Source organism: Nanorana parkeri, unplaced genomic scaffold (assembly GCF_000935625.1).
Source record: "Nanorana parkeri isolate BGI_ZX_2015 unplaced genomic scaffold, ASM93562v1 scaffold706, whole genome shotgun sequence".
Lineage (NCBI taxonomy): Eukaryota > Metazoa > Chordata > Amphibia > Anura > Dicroglossidae > Nanorana > Nanorana parkeri.
The window spans coordinates 104,784-120,744 of NW_017306974.1; the positions used below are offsets into that span (position 1 = coordinate 104,784).

Genomic DNA, 15,961 nt, shown 5'->3' on the forward strand with positions numbered 1-15,961 from the left:
ATATATATATATACACACCATTACCATACTGCATTAACTCCGTTTTGGACGCCATCAATTTGATGTTGTTTTTTTGCCTCGATTCCCATTCAAAAGTAAGTAAATGAAACACACAGAATATTGTTTGTAACACATGGGTCTGTTTAAATACCTTGGCAGAATTTTAGAGTGAATCTGAGCGTTTTCCAATGCAGGGCTAAACAATAGCTTTACTTTAATGGTGGTGCCACCAGATGCTTATACTTGCCTTGCCTTCGCTTCCGGACCACTTCACTCCTGGTAAGGGTAACATGTGACTCACATGACGGCACTGGTGCTTGATGATTGTTTTCTCAGACACCCAGCACTGTCACATTCCAGCAGGAGAGAGTCTCTGGCCCTGGGTAAGATTCCAAGGCTTAAAATGAACACAGTGCTTCCCCTCCTAAATTCTGTTGATAAAGCAGAGCAACAGAGGAGCAAAAACAAAGTATGGGCAGCTTGTGGGGCCTCAATTAATGTGAACTCATTGCTTTGTCTCTATGGGTAAAGTACTGGACCACTTTAAACACACAGAATGAATCCCTAGTCAGCCCATTGAGCCACTGAAGTTCTGTCTAATCTTCTGTGAGAGGCAAAAGCCTCTCCTAGTCATACCAGGCAAGAACATCTGCAGCAAGCAATGCGATAAGACTGGACCTTTAAATTTGCTGTATTAGGAGACTAGAATATTTCTTATTTGTGCATTGAGTGGCCTGTATCATGTCTGAGCTGTTAGCAGTTGCATTAACAGACAGAGAATGTACAGTATTGCATGGTATGTCGCTTGGACAAAATACTATTTCATTGACATTTATGCTAATTATTTAAAGCACTGTTTTCTGTGATTTAATCACTCATAAAGGAAAAACAGGGACTATGCTACAGACATTCCAGTACTTTCATATGCTTATCAGCTGTAAATTAGCTATAAAACAAGTCCCCACTGACCTCTGGAACAGCAGGCACTGTGCAGCAAACAATCTTCAAAGTTCAAAGTAGAAGCATTGAAGATGTTCAAGTCGTTCTTTCAGGCAGCACAAATTAACATGTCTGTTACCACAGCACATAGATGTGAACCCAAACTTAAGCCCCCCTCCCAACTCACACACACAAATGGCACATACATAAACTAAATACACATATCGTACATTGGTGCACTGTGCCAACACACTAAGGGCCTATTCACAACAGCAGGCGCGTGTTATGTTGCACATAACACATAAGCTGATGTGTACTGTTCACAAGCACTGCAGTGTGTTGTTACAATACATCACAGTGCTTGATGTTTTTCTTTTTTTTTAAACTTTTTTTTTTCAAAATTCCATTCATTAAATGCTATACATGGAAGCACGTTGTGACACATTGATGCACAATACAATGTATGCCTGGTTAATTTTATCACAACGCACACTAACACACAGTGCGCACACACAGCATTGTGGATTTGGCTTTACCTTAACACATAAGTGTGAAACCAACCTCCATTTTTGGGCCCGATTCGGGCCGGAACGCACTGGATCGCATTGCAGCCGGCTCACTTTGTGTTGGAGCGGGAGGGGGCATGGCGGTGCTTTGAACTCAATGGCACCGCAGCCACGCCCTCTGGCTTCAGTGCGATCGGCCGCACGGGAATACGTGCACATCAGTGCCTGCGTTCCGGTCAGAAAGAATAGCGCTTGCAGTGCGATTGGCCACATGGGAACGAGTGGCACATCAGTGCCTGTGTTCCGGTCTGGTCAGGAAAAAACAGTGGTTGCATCATTTTTTCTGACCAGAACGCAGGCACTGATGTGCCACAGGTTCACATGCGGTCGATCGCACTGCTGCCGGAGGGCGTGGCTGCGATGCCATTGAGTTCAATGCACTGCCACGTCCCCTCCCGCCTCAACAAAAAGTGAGCTGGCCGCAATGTGATCCAGTGCGTTCCGGCCCCAATCGGGCTGGAAAGCACTGTGGCTAGTGTGAACTAGCCCTAAATGAAAAACTATTTTAAAAAGTGAAAAATTAAAAAATGGTCTAGCCAGCTGAGGTCACAAGTGGAGTGCAGGGCCCGGCAGAAAAAGTGTTTATTCAATCTCAAATGCAAGCCTAATACATCTGAAAGCATTTTGCATTTGCCCATTTACTCAAACCCAAATGCTTTTTTCGGGGACAGCCTGTTATCAGATTTAAGCTGGCCATACACCTATAGATTATCTGCAGATTTTCTAGGGTCAGATGGAAAAAGTGCAACAGATTCCTCCATCTACGCTAAACTGTGTGGCTGGAGGAATCTCCCACTGGGCCAAGCTTCAGTATCTTGCTTATTGACCGCGCTGGCTGTCAAAATACCTCAACAATGCCTGCATCCAATAGGTGTATGGCCAGCTTTAGGTGGGTCAGTTGACTTAGTATGAACTGTCAAGCTTCAGGTAATTCCCAGGGCCTAATCCTGGGCTCCTGGGGTTTTCCAGGCATTCAATTTCAGACGTTTTTCATAGGGTGCACTGAAATTAAGTTTTGAAACCGAAACCAAAAATGTAAAAAAAAAATGTCAGGCCGAAACCGAAACTTATTTTTTTTCTAACCTTTTAAAAAATGTTTTCAATGTTTTATTTTTTTTCTAAACTTTTACATTATTTAAATAGTGTATTTATTTTTTTAATTTATGTATTTGTTTGTTTTTGTTAAATATTTTTTTGACTTTACTGCTGGGGGCTTCAGTGAAATATCATAAGTCTAAACATTTTCCTTTTTAAATAGAAAAAGAGATTGAGTGCTCAATCTCTTTTTCTGCAGCCCCTGCACCTGTTCATTCATAACCTGTGGATATAGTTTGAATTACTATGTACACAATCATGAATCAATAGGAAGTGATGTAGATCACTTCTTATTCATTCATAACTGGTACATAGTAACTCATACTATGTCCAGTCATTTACATACATTCAGCGATCGATCACTGACCGCCAGTGGCGTAACCAGAGTTCTGGGCGCCCGGGGCAGAAATTTATTTTCGCCCCCCCCCCCATAGAAAATGTCACTTTCGGCATTTAGCCGAAAGTGGCATTTTCGGCCGGCGCCCCCCCTTCACTTTTCGCCCGGGGCCCGCGCCCCTGCTGCCCCCCCGGTTGTTACGCCACTGCTGACCGCTGAATGTTTGTACCCGCTCTTCATTCTGGATCGACTCTAACAGGAGGCTGACCCGGCCCCTCACCGCCGACTAGGCCTCCTGTGACAGCTGTCTCTGCCCATACACCGCTCTCCATTCTGATTTGTCACAGGATGCTGAGCGAGGTGTTGTGGGAGGAGAGCTCAGCCTCCTGTGACATTGCGGCTCACATCGCTCTCTGTCCCACACTTCTCGGTCTCCTCTGACAGGTTCTCTCCTCCCCACTGGGTGCTGCGCTGTGTCAAAGTCGACACCGAGCAGCGCCCAGCGGGGAGAAAAGAAACTAGAGATGCACCGCAATTTCGGCTGAAAGATGGTACTTTTTTGCCTAAAGTGCCATTTTCATCCGATATGTTTCGGTGGACAAAATTTTTTTGCATTCCTAGTTTTTGTATTTGGCGCAATGGAAAGCAGTAGCATCTGTGATGTCATGCAAAAATGCCAGAAAAATGCTGCAAAAAACGCTCGAAAAACACTTGGGTTTCCTTGTGTTGAACGTTTCGTAAGCCTAACGTCCTTGGTAGCAAAAGGGTTAAAGTGATCCTGTCACTTATACACAATGCCCAGGCTGTAAAACACCAGGCTCTATACTTACCTTTCTGGGGCCTGCGTGTTGAAATGCCACTGGGTGTTTAGAATATCTGTTACGCTTGCCACATGCTGTGATCCCACCCGCCAGCTTGTATGTTTTGTAGTAACATACAAGTCGGAAACCACCTCACTTGTAGTGATATACAAGACAGGAGGAACCACATCGTGTGCAAGGGAGCAGGTATCTTACACATTCAGAAGTGTGATATACATGCAGGTGCTGAGGAGGAGCAAAGAGGAAGCACTTTCATATGTGGGCCGCTGGAAGAAAAAGTATTGAGCCTGTTCTTTTACAGCATGGGCACTGTGTATAAATGTAAAAAGTATCTGAGCTCCTTCTGAGTTCTTTTTGAGCTGCTTCTGACCTATCGTTGCTGCTTTTGCATTCCCATTGACTTGTATGGGGAGAAGAGCAGTTCTGTTGTGAACAAATGCACTTGTATATCACACTACAGAGGTAAAAGCTTCTATATTTTACTCTCTCAGCCATCTTAGCCTCTCACATCTGACTCTTAACTCCAAGAGATGTCCTCAAGTACGTAAAGTCTAATAAGCAGTTAAATATAACATTTTAATAGATAAGATTACAAAATTATTTATTGCATAATTTACCTGTTTGATAATTGCTTATTTTTATTTTTGATTTGTTTAATAATTCATTCTTACATAAGCCCAGTCCTAACCTGAAAAACACTGCTTACCTGCATACGATGTATCTCTGCTTTCATTGCTCGGATTTCTCCTTGTCCCGTCTCTGAGTCCACCGCGTTTCTCATTTCCTTTGCCAGCTGAATCCTCTTCTCCCAAAGCATAATTTGATGCCTAATGTTTAGAATAACAACCGGTAATAGTGGGTGTGTTTATGAGATCCCCTTAGTACAATAAAAAATCACATGGGATTTCAGCTGAGCAGAAGCTCTCTATGGTCCCACTGACACATTAGGGGATAGAAAGTGAGGAGACATCTCGACAAACAGTCTTTGTTTAGTAGCCCCCCCCCCCAACACCCAAACAACACCCCCTCCCTTTGTGGCCCACGCAGACTATATATGTCATTCTTTTTTTTATTGTTTGTACTTTAAATTATGAATTTGGTGGTCCATGAGGTCCGAAAGGTTGGCGACCGCTGCTTTAGTGGCTGTAAAAGCATTATCTATACTCACTCAGTTTCCACTAGACTCTTCAGTAGCCTCTCCTTCTCTTCTTGAAGGTCTTCTAGATTCTCCTGCATCTCTACTGATTCTCTCTCAGCCTCCTGCCAAAGAGAAATAGAAGTTCACAGCTCTGACCATTGAGTCTAGCTGAGGAGCGCACTACTCATTTATGACACTCACCCGTAGAGATTGTATAAACTCGCTCTCCATCAGCTGATTGTGCTGCTGTAATTGTTCCTTAGAGCTCGCGTTCTTACTTAGCAGCATGTTCAGACGTAGCATGTCATTTTTCAGGTTTCTCATATGATGCTCAATATTCTTTTGCTCATTATTCTCCTGCTCAATTTCATCTGTAAGAAAGCAGAGGGATCGTTGTTGCTAAGCACTAGAAGATCTAGATTCAATGTTTGGTAGAAAAAAAAAACCTAAACGATCCCAAGACACAAGATGGGGATGATGAAGACACTAAGTACTGTAAAACAGCTTCATTTTATTTATTTATTAAAGATATGTATATAGTGCCAACCAGGGCTGCCCCTACACTTTTTGCCACCTGAGGTGAGGGGGAAGGGGGTCCCGATGGTGCTCATTACTGGGGGGTTGGTGGGGGAGGGTTGGGTGTGGGTGTCGGTTGGTGGCAGCACACATTATGTGGGGGTGGATGGTTGGTGCTAGGCACACATTATCGAGGGGGGATTTGGGGGTGCACAGTACCTCTGTCTGGCGTCCCACCCAGCTCACTGACATCAATGGTTTCCAGGAGCTGGGCAGGACGTAGACCAGAGCATCACAGGTTGCCAAGAGTTCTTAGCAACCTGGGATGCTCTGGCTGGAAAGGGGGCAGCAACACACCTGCGGCCCCCCACATGACCCAATGAGATGCCGTCTGGAGCAACCACCTCAAGCTGCCTTATTATAGGGATGGCCCTGGCGCCAACAATTTACATATTGTACCTTCAAATCAGTCACTGACCTCAAGGAGCTTACAATCTATGGTCCCTATCTCACATGCGTGCATACATACACCAGACATCTCAACTCTTCCGGACATTCTGGGAGTCTCCTGCTATAAGATAGCGGCTACCGGACGCCCGCGAGAGAAACATTTCATCCTGGAAAGGTTTATTCTGCTCGATCTAGCAAAGTAAACCTTTCCCTGCTATCTGTTTTTTGGGGGGGGTTTTGACAGCGGGGCCGCCGACCGTCGTCAGAGTAAAAAAAAAAAAAAACATCGAAGAAACAGACTGCTGTTTTTTTTTTCTCCTGCCGTCAGAATAAAAAAAAAACACAGACTGTATGGGAATGAATAGCTAAGCTGTTATTGGTTATTTCAATTTGCAGTAGCCATTAGCAGGCTGGCTATTGTACCCGCCCACTCCTGCTGTCAATCAGCAAACGTGGACCTGACGTTCTCCTTCAGGTCCTCCGCTGCTGATTGACAGCAGCAAAGGGCAGTTGCAATAGCCAGCCTGCTATTGGCTATTGCAAATTGAAATAGCCAATAACAGCTTAACTATTCATTCCCATGCAGTCTGTGTTTTTTTTTTTTATTCTGACGGCAGGAGCTGTCAGAATACAAAAAAAACAAAAACAGCACATAGCAAGGGAAGCATTAGCTTCCCTGCTATCTGCCATCATTTCAGGGAGGTGCCCTCTCCCCCTGAAAATGAGATGGGCACCTCCCTGAAATTAATTTTCTCAGGTTGGGATCCCTGCATACACTTATGAGGGGCAATTTAGACAGGAGACAATTAACCTACCATCATGTATGTGGTGCATGGAAGGAACTGGTGTACCCGGAGAAACCCACACAAGCACTAGGATAACACACAACCTTTATGTAGGTAGTGCCCTGGTTGGTATTCCAACCAAGGACCCCAGTGTTGCAAGGCAAAAAGAAGAATACCATCCAGCACTGAAAACTCCTGATTAAATGAGATATAGGGAGAGTAAAAAACAGAGCTTCTCTATCCAAAACTTGTTTTAGCCTTTGAACAGTTTAGAGGAGGATTAACCTCTGTTGATAATTTTTTTTTTATTGCTACCTGAGGCTCATTTGAGGAGCATTCCCCCAACTTCCTGTCCTGGTGACAACATTGTCGCCAGGACAAGTGGAGCTAAATCTCCAGATAGCAACAACACTTTTTTTTTTAAGAGTAGGAAAAGGCTATAACTCCTGTCACCTTTGTACTGCTGTTTGTGTCACTAGTGCAGATTTCCCCCACCTTCTGAAATCTCCTCAACAAGTCCAGACAGCAAAAAACTAAAAAAAAATGGTACATGCATGAATCTATAACCAGCCTTTAAAAAAAAACTAACCCTACACTACTTTACCCAGAATTTAAAAAATATATTAATTGATATATTTATCACAGGTATTTATATACCACCAACAATTAATACAGCAATTTACATGCACAATAAGTGCACATTCACATCAGTCCCTTCTTTTGAGGAATGTACAATCTGCGGTGCCTATTGCACATGCATACACGGCCAATTTAGACAGGAGCCAATCAATCTTCCAGCATGTCTTTAGAGTATGGGAGGAGAACGGAGTATCCCGAGGAAACCAAAGCTAGCACAGGGAGAACATGCAAATGCCTTGCAGATTGTAATTATTCTGGTAGCATTCTGTACTTCAATCCTGATCTCATACCAACTGGTTCTTAGTAATCATCTTTTCGGTCCAATGAAAATGCACAAAATGGAAGGTGGTACCTTTTTTCTAACTCATTATTGGAATTAATAGAGAAATTGGTGAGGCAGAATAGACACTTCTAAATGGATGTAGAAGATTTGTGCTATAGCGTAAACACTGTTAGGAGAGTGCTTCAGAAATGGCTGAAGTATATGACAGCACCCCGAGTATGATGCTGTGTTGACTTAGAGTGATTTTGGCTTTTGAGGATTTGAGGTTTCAAAGTAAAAACAGCCCTTGAAACCTCTTCCTGCACACTGGTAATGTGCAGAGGGTTCCAGTGACCACCACTACCTTTAACAAACTTCCTGAAATAGCAAGGGTCACCGAAAGCCTCCATTATTGATGGTCTCACAATAACTAATGCCATACAAAGATCTCTGGACTTACTTTCTATGCGAATTTTCCTCTGTTGTAATATAGTCAGTTCTTTCTTCAACATATCTACTGAAGCATCCTGATCTTCCCTCTGCCTGGTCAACTGGACCATCTCTGTCTGCAAACGGAGCCAATACTGCTGCACTGCTACAATTTCTGTATTGCATTCCTCTATCTGTTTGGTCAGAGCAGTGATCTGGATCTCCAGAGGACCTAGTTCTTTACCCTAATAATTAAAGAAAGCAGTGATTATAGCCATCTAACACATATATTGTTACTACTGGTGTACATAATTGGAAAAAGATATCAGTACATAGATACAAACGTGAAGTTTTGATAGTCCAAGGAAATAATCATCGCTATTCACAAAAGAGTGAAGAGTTTGGAGAAGGCAGGAGAAATGAACAATCTAGGAAAACATAGCTGAACTGGAAAGTGAGCGGAATTGGAGATTTTTTCCAAATCAGCTATTTTGGCCTAGATTGCTCTCCAGACTCTTCACCCTTTTGTGAATAGACCTCAAAGTCTTTTTGCCAAAACCAGTGCAAACTGAGACAAAACAGAAAACACATAGAAAAGGACAGAGGGCAGTCACCTTCTTGGAAACTCTTACTGAAAGGATCAGTTTCTTTTTACAAACATGACAGCACTGAGAATTTAAAGGAGAACTATGGGGTCAGTGTTTTTCCCCATAGTTCTCCTTGGGGTAACGGGAGGACACAAACTAGCGTCCTCCCGTTACCCTAAGCTCAGTATACCGCGAGCTACAGCTCGCGGTATACTGAGACGCCGCACCTGGAGCGGATCCCGACTTAGATGACGGGATCCGCCCAGCTGCGTGAGTGACAGCTGGCTCTGCCTATCTAGAGGCAGAGCCAGCTGTACCCGCCCCCTCCCCCGTCCGTTCCGCCAGTCAGCGCTGGCAGATCGGAGCGGGGAGAGGGGAATCCAGCCCCTCCCCCTGTCACGGCAGAGAGCTGTGACAGGATCGAGAGGTGAGGTAACCCGGTATGTGTTCCCTCACCTCCCGATCTACAGAGCCGACCTGTGACAGTCTCATTGTCACAGGTCAGCTTAGAACTATGAGGTGAGTGGAAATCACTCATGTCATAGTTCTCCTTTAAAGTATATGTAAAAGAAAAAGGTTTTTATGTAGTTTTGGAATAGTTATCGTAAAACCCCTTTCAGTTTATTTTTTTATGTGTGTCTGTTACCTTTAATTCCTGCCCCAGAGACAGAGCAGAAAGTGAGAGGAAAACTCTCCAAGGAGGGGAATTTCCCTCTCCATCAGTCGTCCCCACACAGGTGTCCTCATTGGAACATTTCCCCTCACTTTCTGTTCCTGTGACAACTCAAAAATTATGAATTTTCCATCACTTTCTGTAACAGAATCAAAGGTCATCAGAGCAAATTATTTTGGGGCCCATTCACCTTCCACTACATTGCAACACATGCACTGAGGCACATTGCTGCATGTTGTGTTGGGTAGCTATTCAAAATGAATGTGCTGCAGCGAAGCTCAAATCATAAAAAAAACAGTGCAGGATGTACTTTTTTGCAGCGTACCGTGAACTGCACTGTGCGTCGTGATACTGTGTGGCGTAATGCAGTACAAGTGCATTGTGGAGGTGAGTTGCGGTGCAATTTAAAATGATGGTGTGTTACCACATCGCCGATGCTGAGAGATGGGCATTTCCATAGCCAACGTGCCTCTGAAGATGCCAAATGTCTGGCTAGGACACTAACCAGCTGGGATCAAAAAGCTTTGACTATCTACCCAAGAATGAGTATGCATATCTGTAACGGTAAACATCCTTGTTTGCATGCTTGTTCCAGGTAAGGGACACCAAGTATCAAATCAGGAGGGTAAATGAGACAGTCAGGAAACTAGCATTCGCAAAATGAGAAGCAGCAATGGCAGCCACCATGTTTTCCTCAGGAAAGGTTTCCTTTATGAGTTCTCTAGATACAGGCAACTGACAGTAAAAGTAATTGTTTACTTTTTTTCATAAAAATGGAGCTTGTCCCATGCCTTTACATCCTCTGAACCTCCTTATTGTTAGTGAAGCGGCCTGACTCATTAAAAGACTAATAAGAAGAGGGATCAGGCGGCAGGAAATGGTGGAGACATACATGACGTTTACAGGAAAATGGAAATGAACATATGAGTCCAGCTATCTACAGTATATCTCTGGATCTACAGGTTGTTATCACTGGAGGTAGCTTCTTGCTTATGCATTCTTTCATCACACATTAAAGCTGAAGTTTAATTTGCCTATACTTACACACACACACACACACACACACTTACACGTTCTAAAATTTCATTGGACTGCCTTTAGCTTTGATTATGGCATGCATTTGACATGGCATCATTTTGACAAGCTTATCTGTCCAGAGTTGCATTAATTGTTTACCAAGATCTTTTAGTGATGATGGGAGAGTCGGACCACTGTGTAAAGTCTTCTGCAGTAAATCCCACAGATTCTCAATAGGGTTGAGGTCTGGACTCTGTGGTGGCCAATCCATGTGTGAAAATGATGCCTCATGCTCCCTGAACTACTCTTTCACAATTTGAATCCTGGCATTGTCATCTTGGAATATGTCTGTGCCATCAGTGAAGAAAAAATCCACTGATGGAAAAACAATCATTCCGTATATTCAGAGAGGCACCTGACCTCATTTTTGAGCCATAAAACGTTGCTGAACCTAGACTAATTATCCAATGGAAGGCTCTGACCTATTTGCTTAACTAGATACAGTTGGTGACTTTTATTTGGCCAGGCAGCATATTTATATAAAAATAAATGTTTAATCAAATGAGTAAAAAATGTGATATTAAACTTCATTTTTTTTGGGGGGGGGGTTATTCTTAACATGGCCAGATTTAATTGAAATGTGTTATGTTTCTTTTTAATAACTTTTTGTTTCCTTGTTACTCTTTCGTCCCCATGCCTCCCTCCCTGTGTGCAGTTGTCTCCATCAGCAAGCCATGTGCTGAAGTGACACCTGTGCGTGCACCTTCCCGCGGTAAGCTGTGTGCGTCCATAGACACACAGCTTATGGCAAACCACGCCCCCCGCTGCCACTGTCATACTTTGAGGGATGGCCGAAGGAGCCTATGGCTCCTCTGCCCTCAGTACCCTCCCCCGGGACCAGGAAGTATGGGTAAAGCCGGGTCAGAGGTCATCAGAGGTGACAAGCAACCACAGGTAAGTGTGAAGTGGATGGGAACACAGAAAGTCACTGAGCGTTTTTTACCTTAATGCAGAGAATGCATTAAGGTAAAAAAGCCCAGATGTTAGTGATACTTTAAGTAAAAAAGTTATTAAATAATCAATTAATCTCGTGTACACACACACACACATGCACAATCACACACAGACACACAAAGGTTGAACTTGATGGACCTGTGTCTTTATTCAACCTCAAATACTATGTAACTATGTAACCTAATTATATATTATAATGTTACATATATTATGGCCAAACTTACTTATCAAATGTTTTCTAAAAAGACTTTAGAGGAGATTTTATGAAAACCCAACCTACCCCAATCTCAGCAAGTGTTGACTCAATCTGCTTGCTATATAAATTAATGGTGGACTGCTTCCTCTCAATTGTTATTGTGCGCTTTGCAATTTCACTCTGACTGCCAGAGATTAACTCATTGGTGGCCTGAACTTTCTTATCCAAGTCATCCAGGGTCTTCTGCAGAGCTTGAATACACGATGTACTATGATTAACCTCCAGCTGCACCTGAGATGTCTCATTTTCCATTTTAGTACAATCAATTTCCTGAAAGCAAAAAAAAAAGACAATACACAGGTTACCGAATATAATTACCAAATGTGAAGAATTAAATAAGGAGTAAGTTGTAAAACTCACTAAGAAAAGTGTTAACAAAATATCAATTAAGTTTAACAGATAATATTTCTAATGTAGCAAATAATTAAAGAAGGGCTGCTCAAGGTCTTTATTGAGGGTAGTGGGGATTGTCATAAGCAAAAAAATGACTGTTCTGTCCTGTTCTGCTGACTCCAGTCTTTACATAAAGAAACCCTCCATTATACTTAAAAAACGGGATAATATTTGATACTAACGAGTTACTGAAATCGTTATATACAATCAATTAACATGTTACTATGGGCAACTGCTCTTGATTCTGTCTGCTCCATTTTTGATACATTTCCCCCAGTGTTTGTTTGAAAACAGACCTGAATCCCACTAAAATGCTGTGGCATTAACTGAAGCAAGCCATTCAAAATATACCAAAAATATACATGAATCAAGCAATACTGTATATAAAAAAAGGTTCAAAATACCTCCTGCTGTAATATCTACATACAAAATACGGTTGACATGTGTCAGTGATGGAAGTTAGTTACTTGATATAAACCTTCACTTACTTTTTCATAAATTATTTTGTTTAATCCATTTATTAGCAGTTAAAGGAGAACTATGAGGTGAGTGCTTTTCACTCACCTCATAGTTCTAGCCGACCTGTGATAATGAGACTGTCACAGGTCGGCTCAGTAGATCGGGAGGTGAGCGAACACATACCGGGCGTTCGCTCACCTCTCGATCCTGTCACGGCTCTCTGCCGTGACAGGGGAGGGGCTGGATTCCCCCCTCCGATCCGCCAGCGCTGACTGGTGGATCGGACGGGGGAGGGGCGGGTACAGCTGGATAGGCAGATAGGCAGAACCAGCTGTCAGTCACGCAGCTGGGCGGATCCCAGCGCAATTGTCGGGATCCGCTTCAGCTGCCACGTCTCAGTATACTGCGGCGTCTCAGTATACCGCGAGCTACAGCAGAGCCTAGGGTGACAGGAGGACGCTAGTTTGTGTCCTCCCGTTACCCTAAGGAGAACTATGGGGAAAAGACTTAACCCCATAGTTCTCCTTTAAATAAGGATCAGATAGCAGTCATGCATGCAGAGAGCCATTACATTCCAAAGAGTTGACATACTTCTTACATTACATAGGCATAAAAAATGACAATTATTATGACTTAGCACTAGAACTAAATGCACAAGATCAACACATATAAACACTATGAAGAGTGCCGTATACTGTATGGACTGTGTGACTCTTACAAGTTTGGCCTTTGTTAGGCTCTAGTGACTTTTATCTGCTAGAAAAGAAAAATTACAAACCAGTTCTAGTTGTCTTTTCTGTAGCTTCCCTGTTAAAAGTGATGCATATTTAGCAGCTTTATCCGATGTCAACCTTCCTTGTAGCTTTTCCAATATTTGGTTTTCCAAAGTCCCTTTTATTTGGGATTCTTTTTCAATTTGTTTCAGCAGGTTAGCCAGCTCACTGAAGCGAACAGCTCGATCCTTAATATAAAAAAAGGGGGAAAAAATTAATGAATTAACAGCAACATAGTTTAAGAAATTGTTCCGCCTAAAACTGTTTATAACCAATAAGAAAATAACAGAATATTCTTATACATTGTGTTCCACGTCCCCTTCGTTATAAAGAGGTATGGGCTAGATAAGGTAAGGTGCAGTTTATGAACTTTATGAACCTATTCCCTCTCTGCATTGGTTGGAGATGAGAGATGAGAGTTAAAAGAAAACTAAAGACAAACCTTTTTTGGCTTTACTTCTCTTTTGGGTCAAGGAGTATATAAGCATTTACCAATATATTCCTGTAACCCAAAGTCAGCATATTGTGGGCTACTGCCTGTTATATGCTGACAGCACAGGGCTGCACTGCAGCCAGGAAGGATCCCAACAATATTGTCAGGATTCACCCGGCTGCCTGATTGACAGTTGATTCTGCCTCTCTAGAGTCAGAGCCAGCTGCGCACGCCCCCTCTGCTGTCTTTTCCCTCCAATGAGCACTGGAGGAACAGAAAGGGGAGAATCCTTGCAAGGAATGAGGACTGACAGTCACGGCCGTCTGCAAGAAGACCATGAGCTGAGCAATACAGTAGTCACATGATCTTTCAGCTCTCAATTTATAGAGCTGGGGTGACAGCTGAATTGTCACACCTCAGCTCTAAATATTGGGAAAAGTCTTTTTTTACCCTCCCAATTCCTCTCCTTCAATGCAAAACTCTGGTGAAAAATATATTTAACCCTTGCAGTAGAGCTACCCCACATTGCAAGGGTTAAGTGTTCGTTTGTGTCTAGGTTAAAGAAAGAATTCATACTCACCCAATCCTCAGAGCTGGCTTAGTCTTAGACCGGTCCCTGGAGTCTATCTCCCCCTCCGCTGCAGTGGTCTACGGATCCTTGAGATATCACGTTCTATACAGTGTATAGGATGTAAGGGACGCCAAGGGACATACCATCGCTGGAGTAGAGGAGGAGACAGGTTGGCGGTGGCGTTGTCAGAGCCGGCCAGATCCGAGGACCAGGTGAGTCAGGTGTTTTTTTATTTTTGAACCTAGACACGAGCGTGCACTTAATCCTTGCAGTGCGGGTGTAGCCACACTGCAAGGGTTTATATATTGTTTCCTCAGAGTTATGCTTCAATTTTAATTCTGGTATTTATCATCTGACACCTATTAGTTAGCTAAAGATAGCTTTTAAATGGTTCTGAATCTAAGCTGGTGAAAATGCAGAGTGTTCCCTGGTTCAAACACTAAGGGGTCTATTCACTAAGCTGCGGTAGGCAGCCAAGTGAACGACCGACCTGAAGCGAAGTGAGCCGAACGCGTTCGGCTATTCACTTCAGGCTGGTACGGCTGATTTCAGCCGTATATCGCCTGAAATCAGCTGTACATCGGGTGGCTTCGGGTCGGCCGAACGTAAGATCAGGGCTGGCTCCGCCCAGCTGTCAGAATCAGGCTGTTGGCCGGCCATTCGGCCAGCTTCGGCTTTCAGCGCGGCTCAGTCGAGCCGAGGCATATACTGAACCGAAGGGGTCTTGGGGCCGAAGGATCAGCCGAAGCTACTGCTAGATCCTTCGGCTGCTTCGAGAATAGACCCCTAACTTCCCTCTAAGTCTGTAGAAAATCTACCTATACACACTAGTGCTGGAAAGGAAGATTCCTTAAGCTGGCCACACACACTTCTGAATTTCTAAACAGTGTATACCAGGGGTAGGCAAACTCCGGCCATCCAGCTATGGTGTAACTACAAATCACATCATGGTTATGCCTCTGGGAGTCATGCCTAAGGCTGTCAGAGTCTTGCAATGCCTCATTGCATTTATAGTTGCACCACAGCTGGAGGGCTGCAGTTTCCCTACCCTTGATGTAGAAGGAGGAATCCCTGGTGACGGCTACTGTATTCAGAAGCCGATGCTCTAGCAGCTGCTGAATATCTGAACAGTGCGAGAATCTGATTGGATGCAGGAACTGTTCTGCTACAGGGCCACTCACAGCTTGAATTCCGGTTGATTCTGCATGAATCAGACGAAATTCAAGCAGTGTATGGCCAGGTTTAGGACAAAACTATGTCACAAACGAATATCATTTTACCCAGAAGCTGGTAATTGGCCAGCATAGTTTATGGGAGTTATGAAGGTGTAAAACAGCCAGTGATTACTTTGTACTCTTCTTTATCTTTGTCGCTGTATTTGTCATCATTCTACTGAATGACAAAACGAGTGCTCATTCAGCATTTACTTACAGTGGTGACCCTGCTCAGAGCTTGCTCAGTTTCCTGTAATGTACGCATGTATGTGCTAAACTCCACTCTCAGTGCTTCCTGTCTGGCTTGACATTGGGTAATAAGTTTCTTGCTCATGGCTGCATCACTCTCTGCTCGGTTTTTCATAAAGGCCAGCTTCTCATTTCTTTCCTCTTCTTTTGTGATAGATTTCTTATAACTTTCAATTTCTGTGTCCATGGAACGCAGTTCCTGATGTGCCAGACTGAAAAAGATCATTAACATGTCATTTTACATTCTTATGTTGTACTTCCCAAATTGTATGTAAGCAAAGTATAAAATAATCTTAGAAACTTGATTGGAAATAATATGCCAAGTGTGTTTTCTCTCAAGAGAGT

The 15,961-nt window shown here is 43.3% G+C and overlaps 1 protein-coding gene across 1 annotated transcript in view; it reads right to left on the reverse strand.

Moving 5' to 3' along the window:
• CCDC40 (coiled-coil domain containing 40) overlaps positions 1-15,961 on the reverse strand; it is a 61,066-nt gene that overhangs the window by 17,692 nt on the left and 27,413 nt on the right. Inside the window, exons 9-15 of the mRNA XM_018563865.1 lie at positions 15,585-15,828; positions 13,155-13,337; positions 11,549-11,794; positions 8,009-8,222; positions 5,098-5,267; positions 4,927-5,018; positions 4,465-4,585 (exon numbers count right to left, since the gene is read on the reverse strand). Of these exons, the coding sequence (XP_018419367.1) occupies positions 4,465-4,585; positions 4,927-5,018; positions 5,098-5,267; positions 8,009-8,222; positions 11,549-11,794; positions 13,155-13,337; positions 15,585-15,828 (1,270 nt within the window). The remainder of the gene's footprint in view (positions 1-4,464; positions 4,586-4,926; positions 5,019-5,097; positions 5,268-8,008; positions 8,223-11,548; positions 11,795-13,154; positions 13,338-15,584; positions 15,829-15,961) is intronic.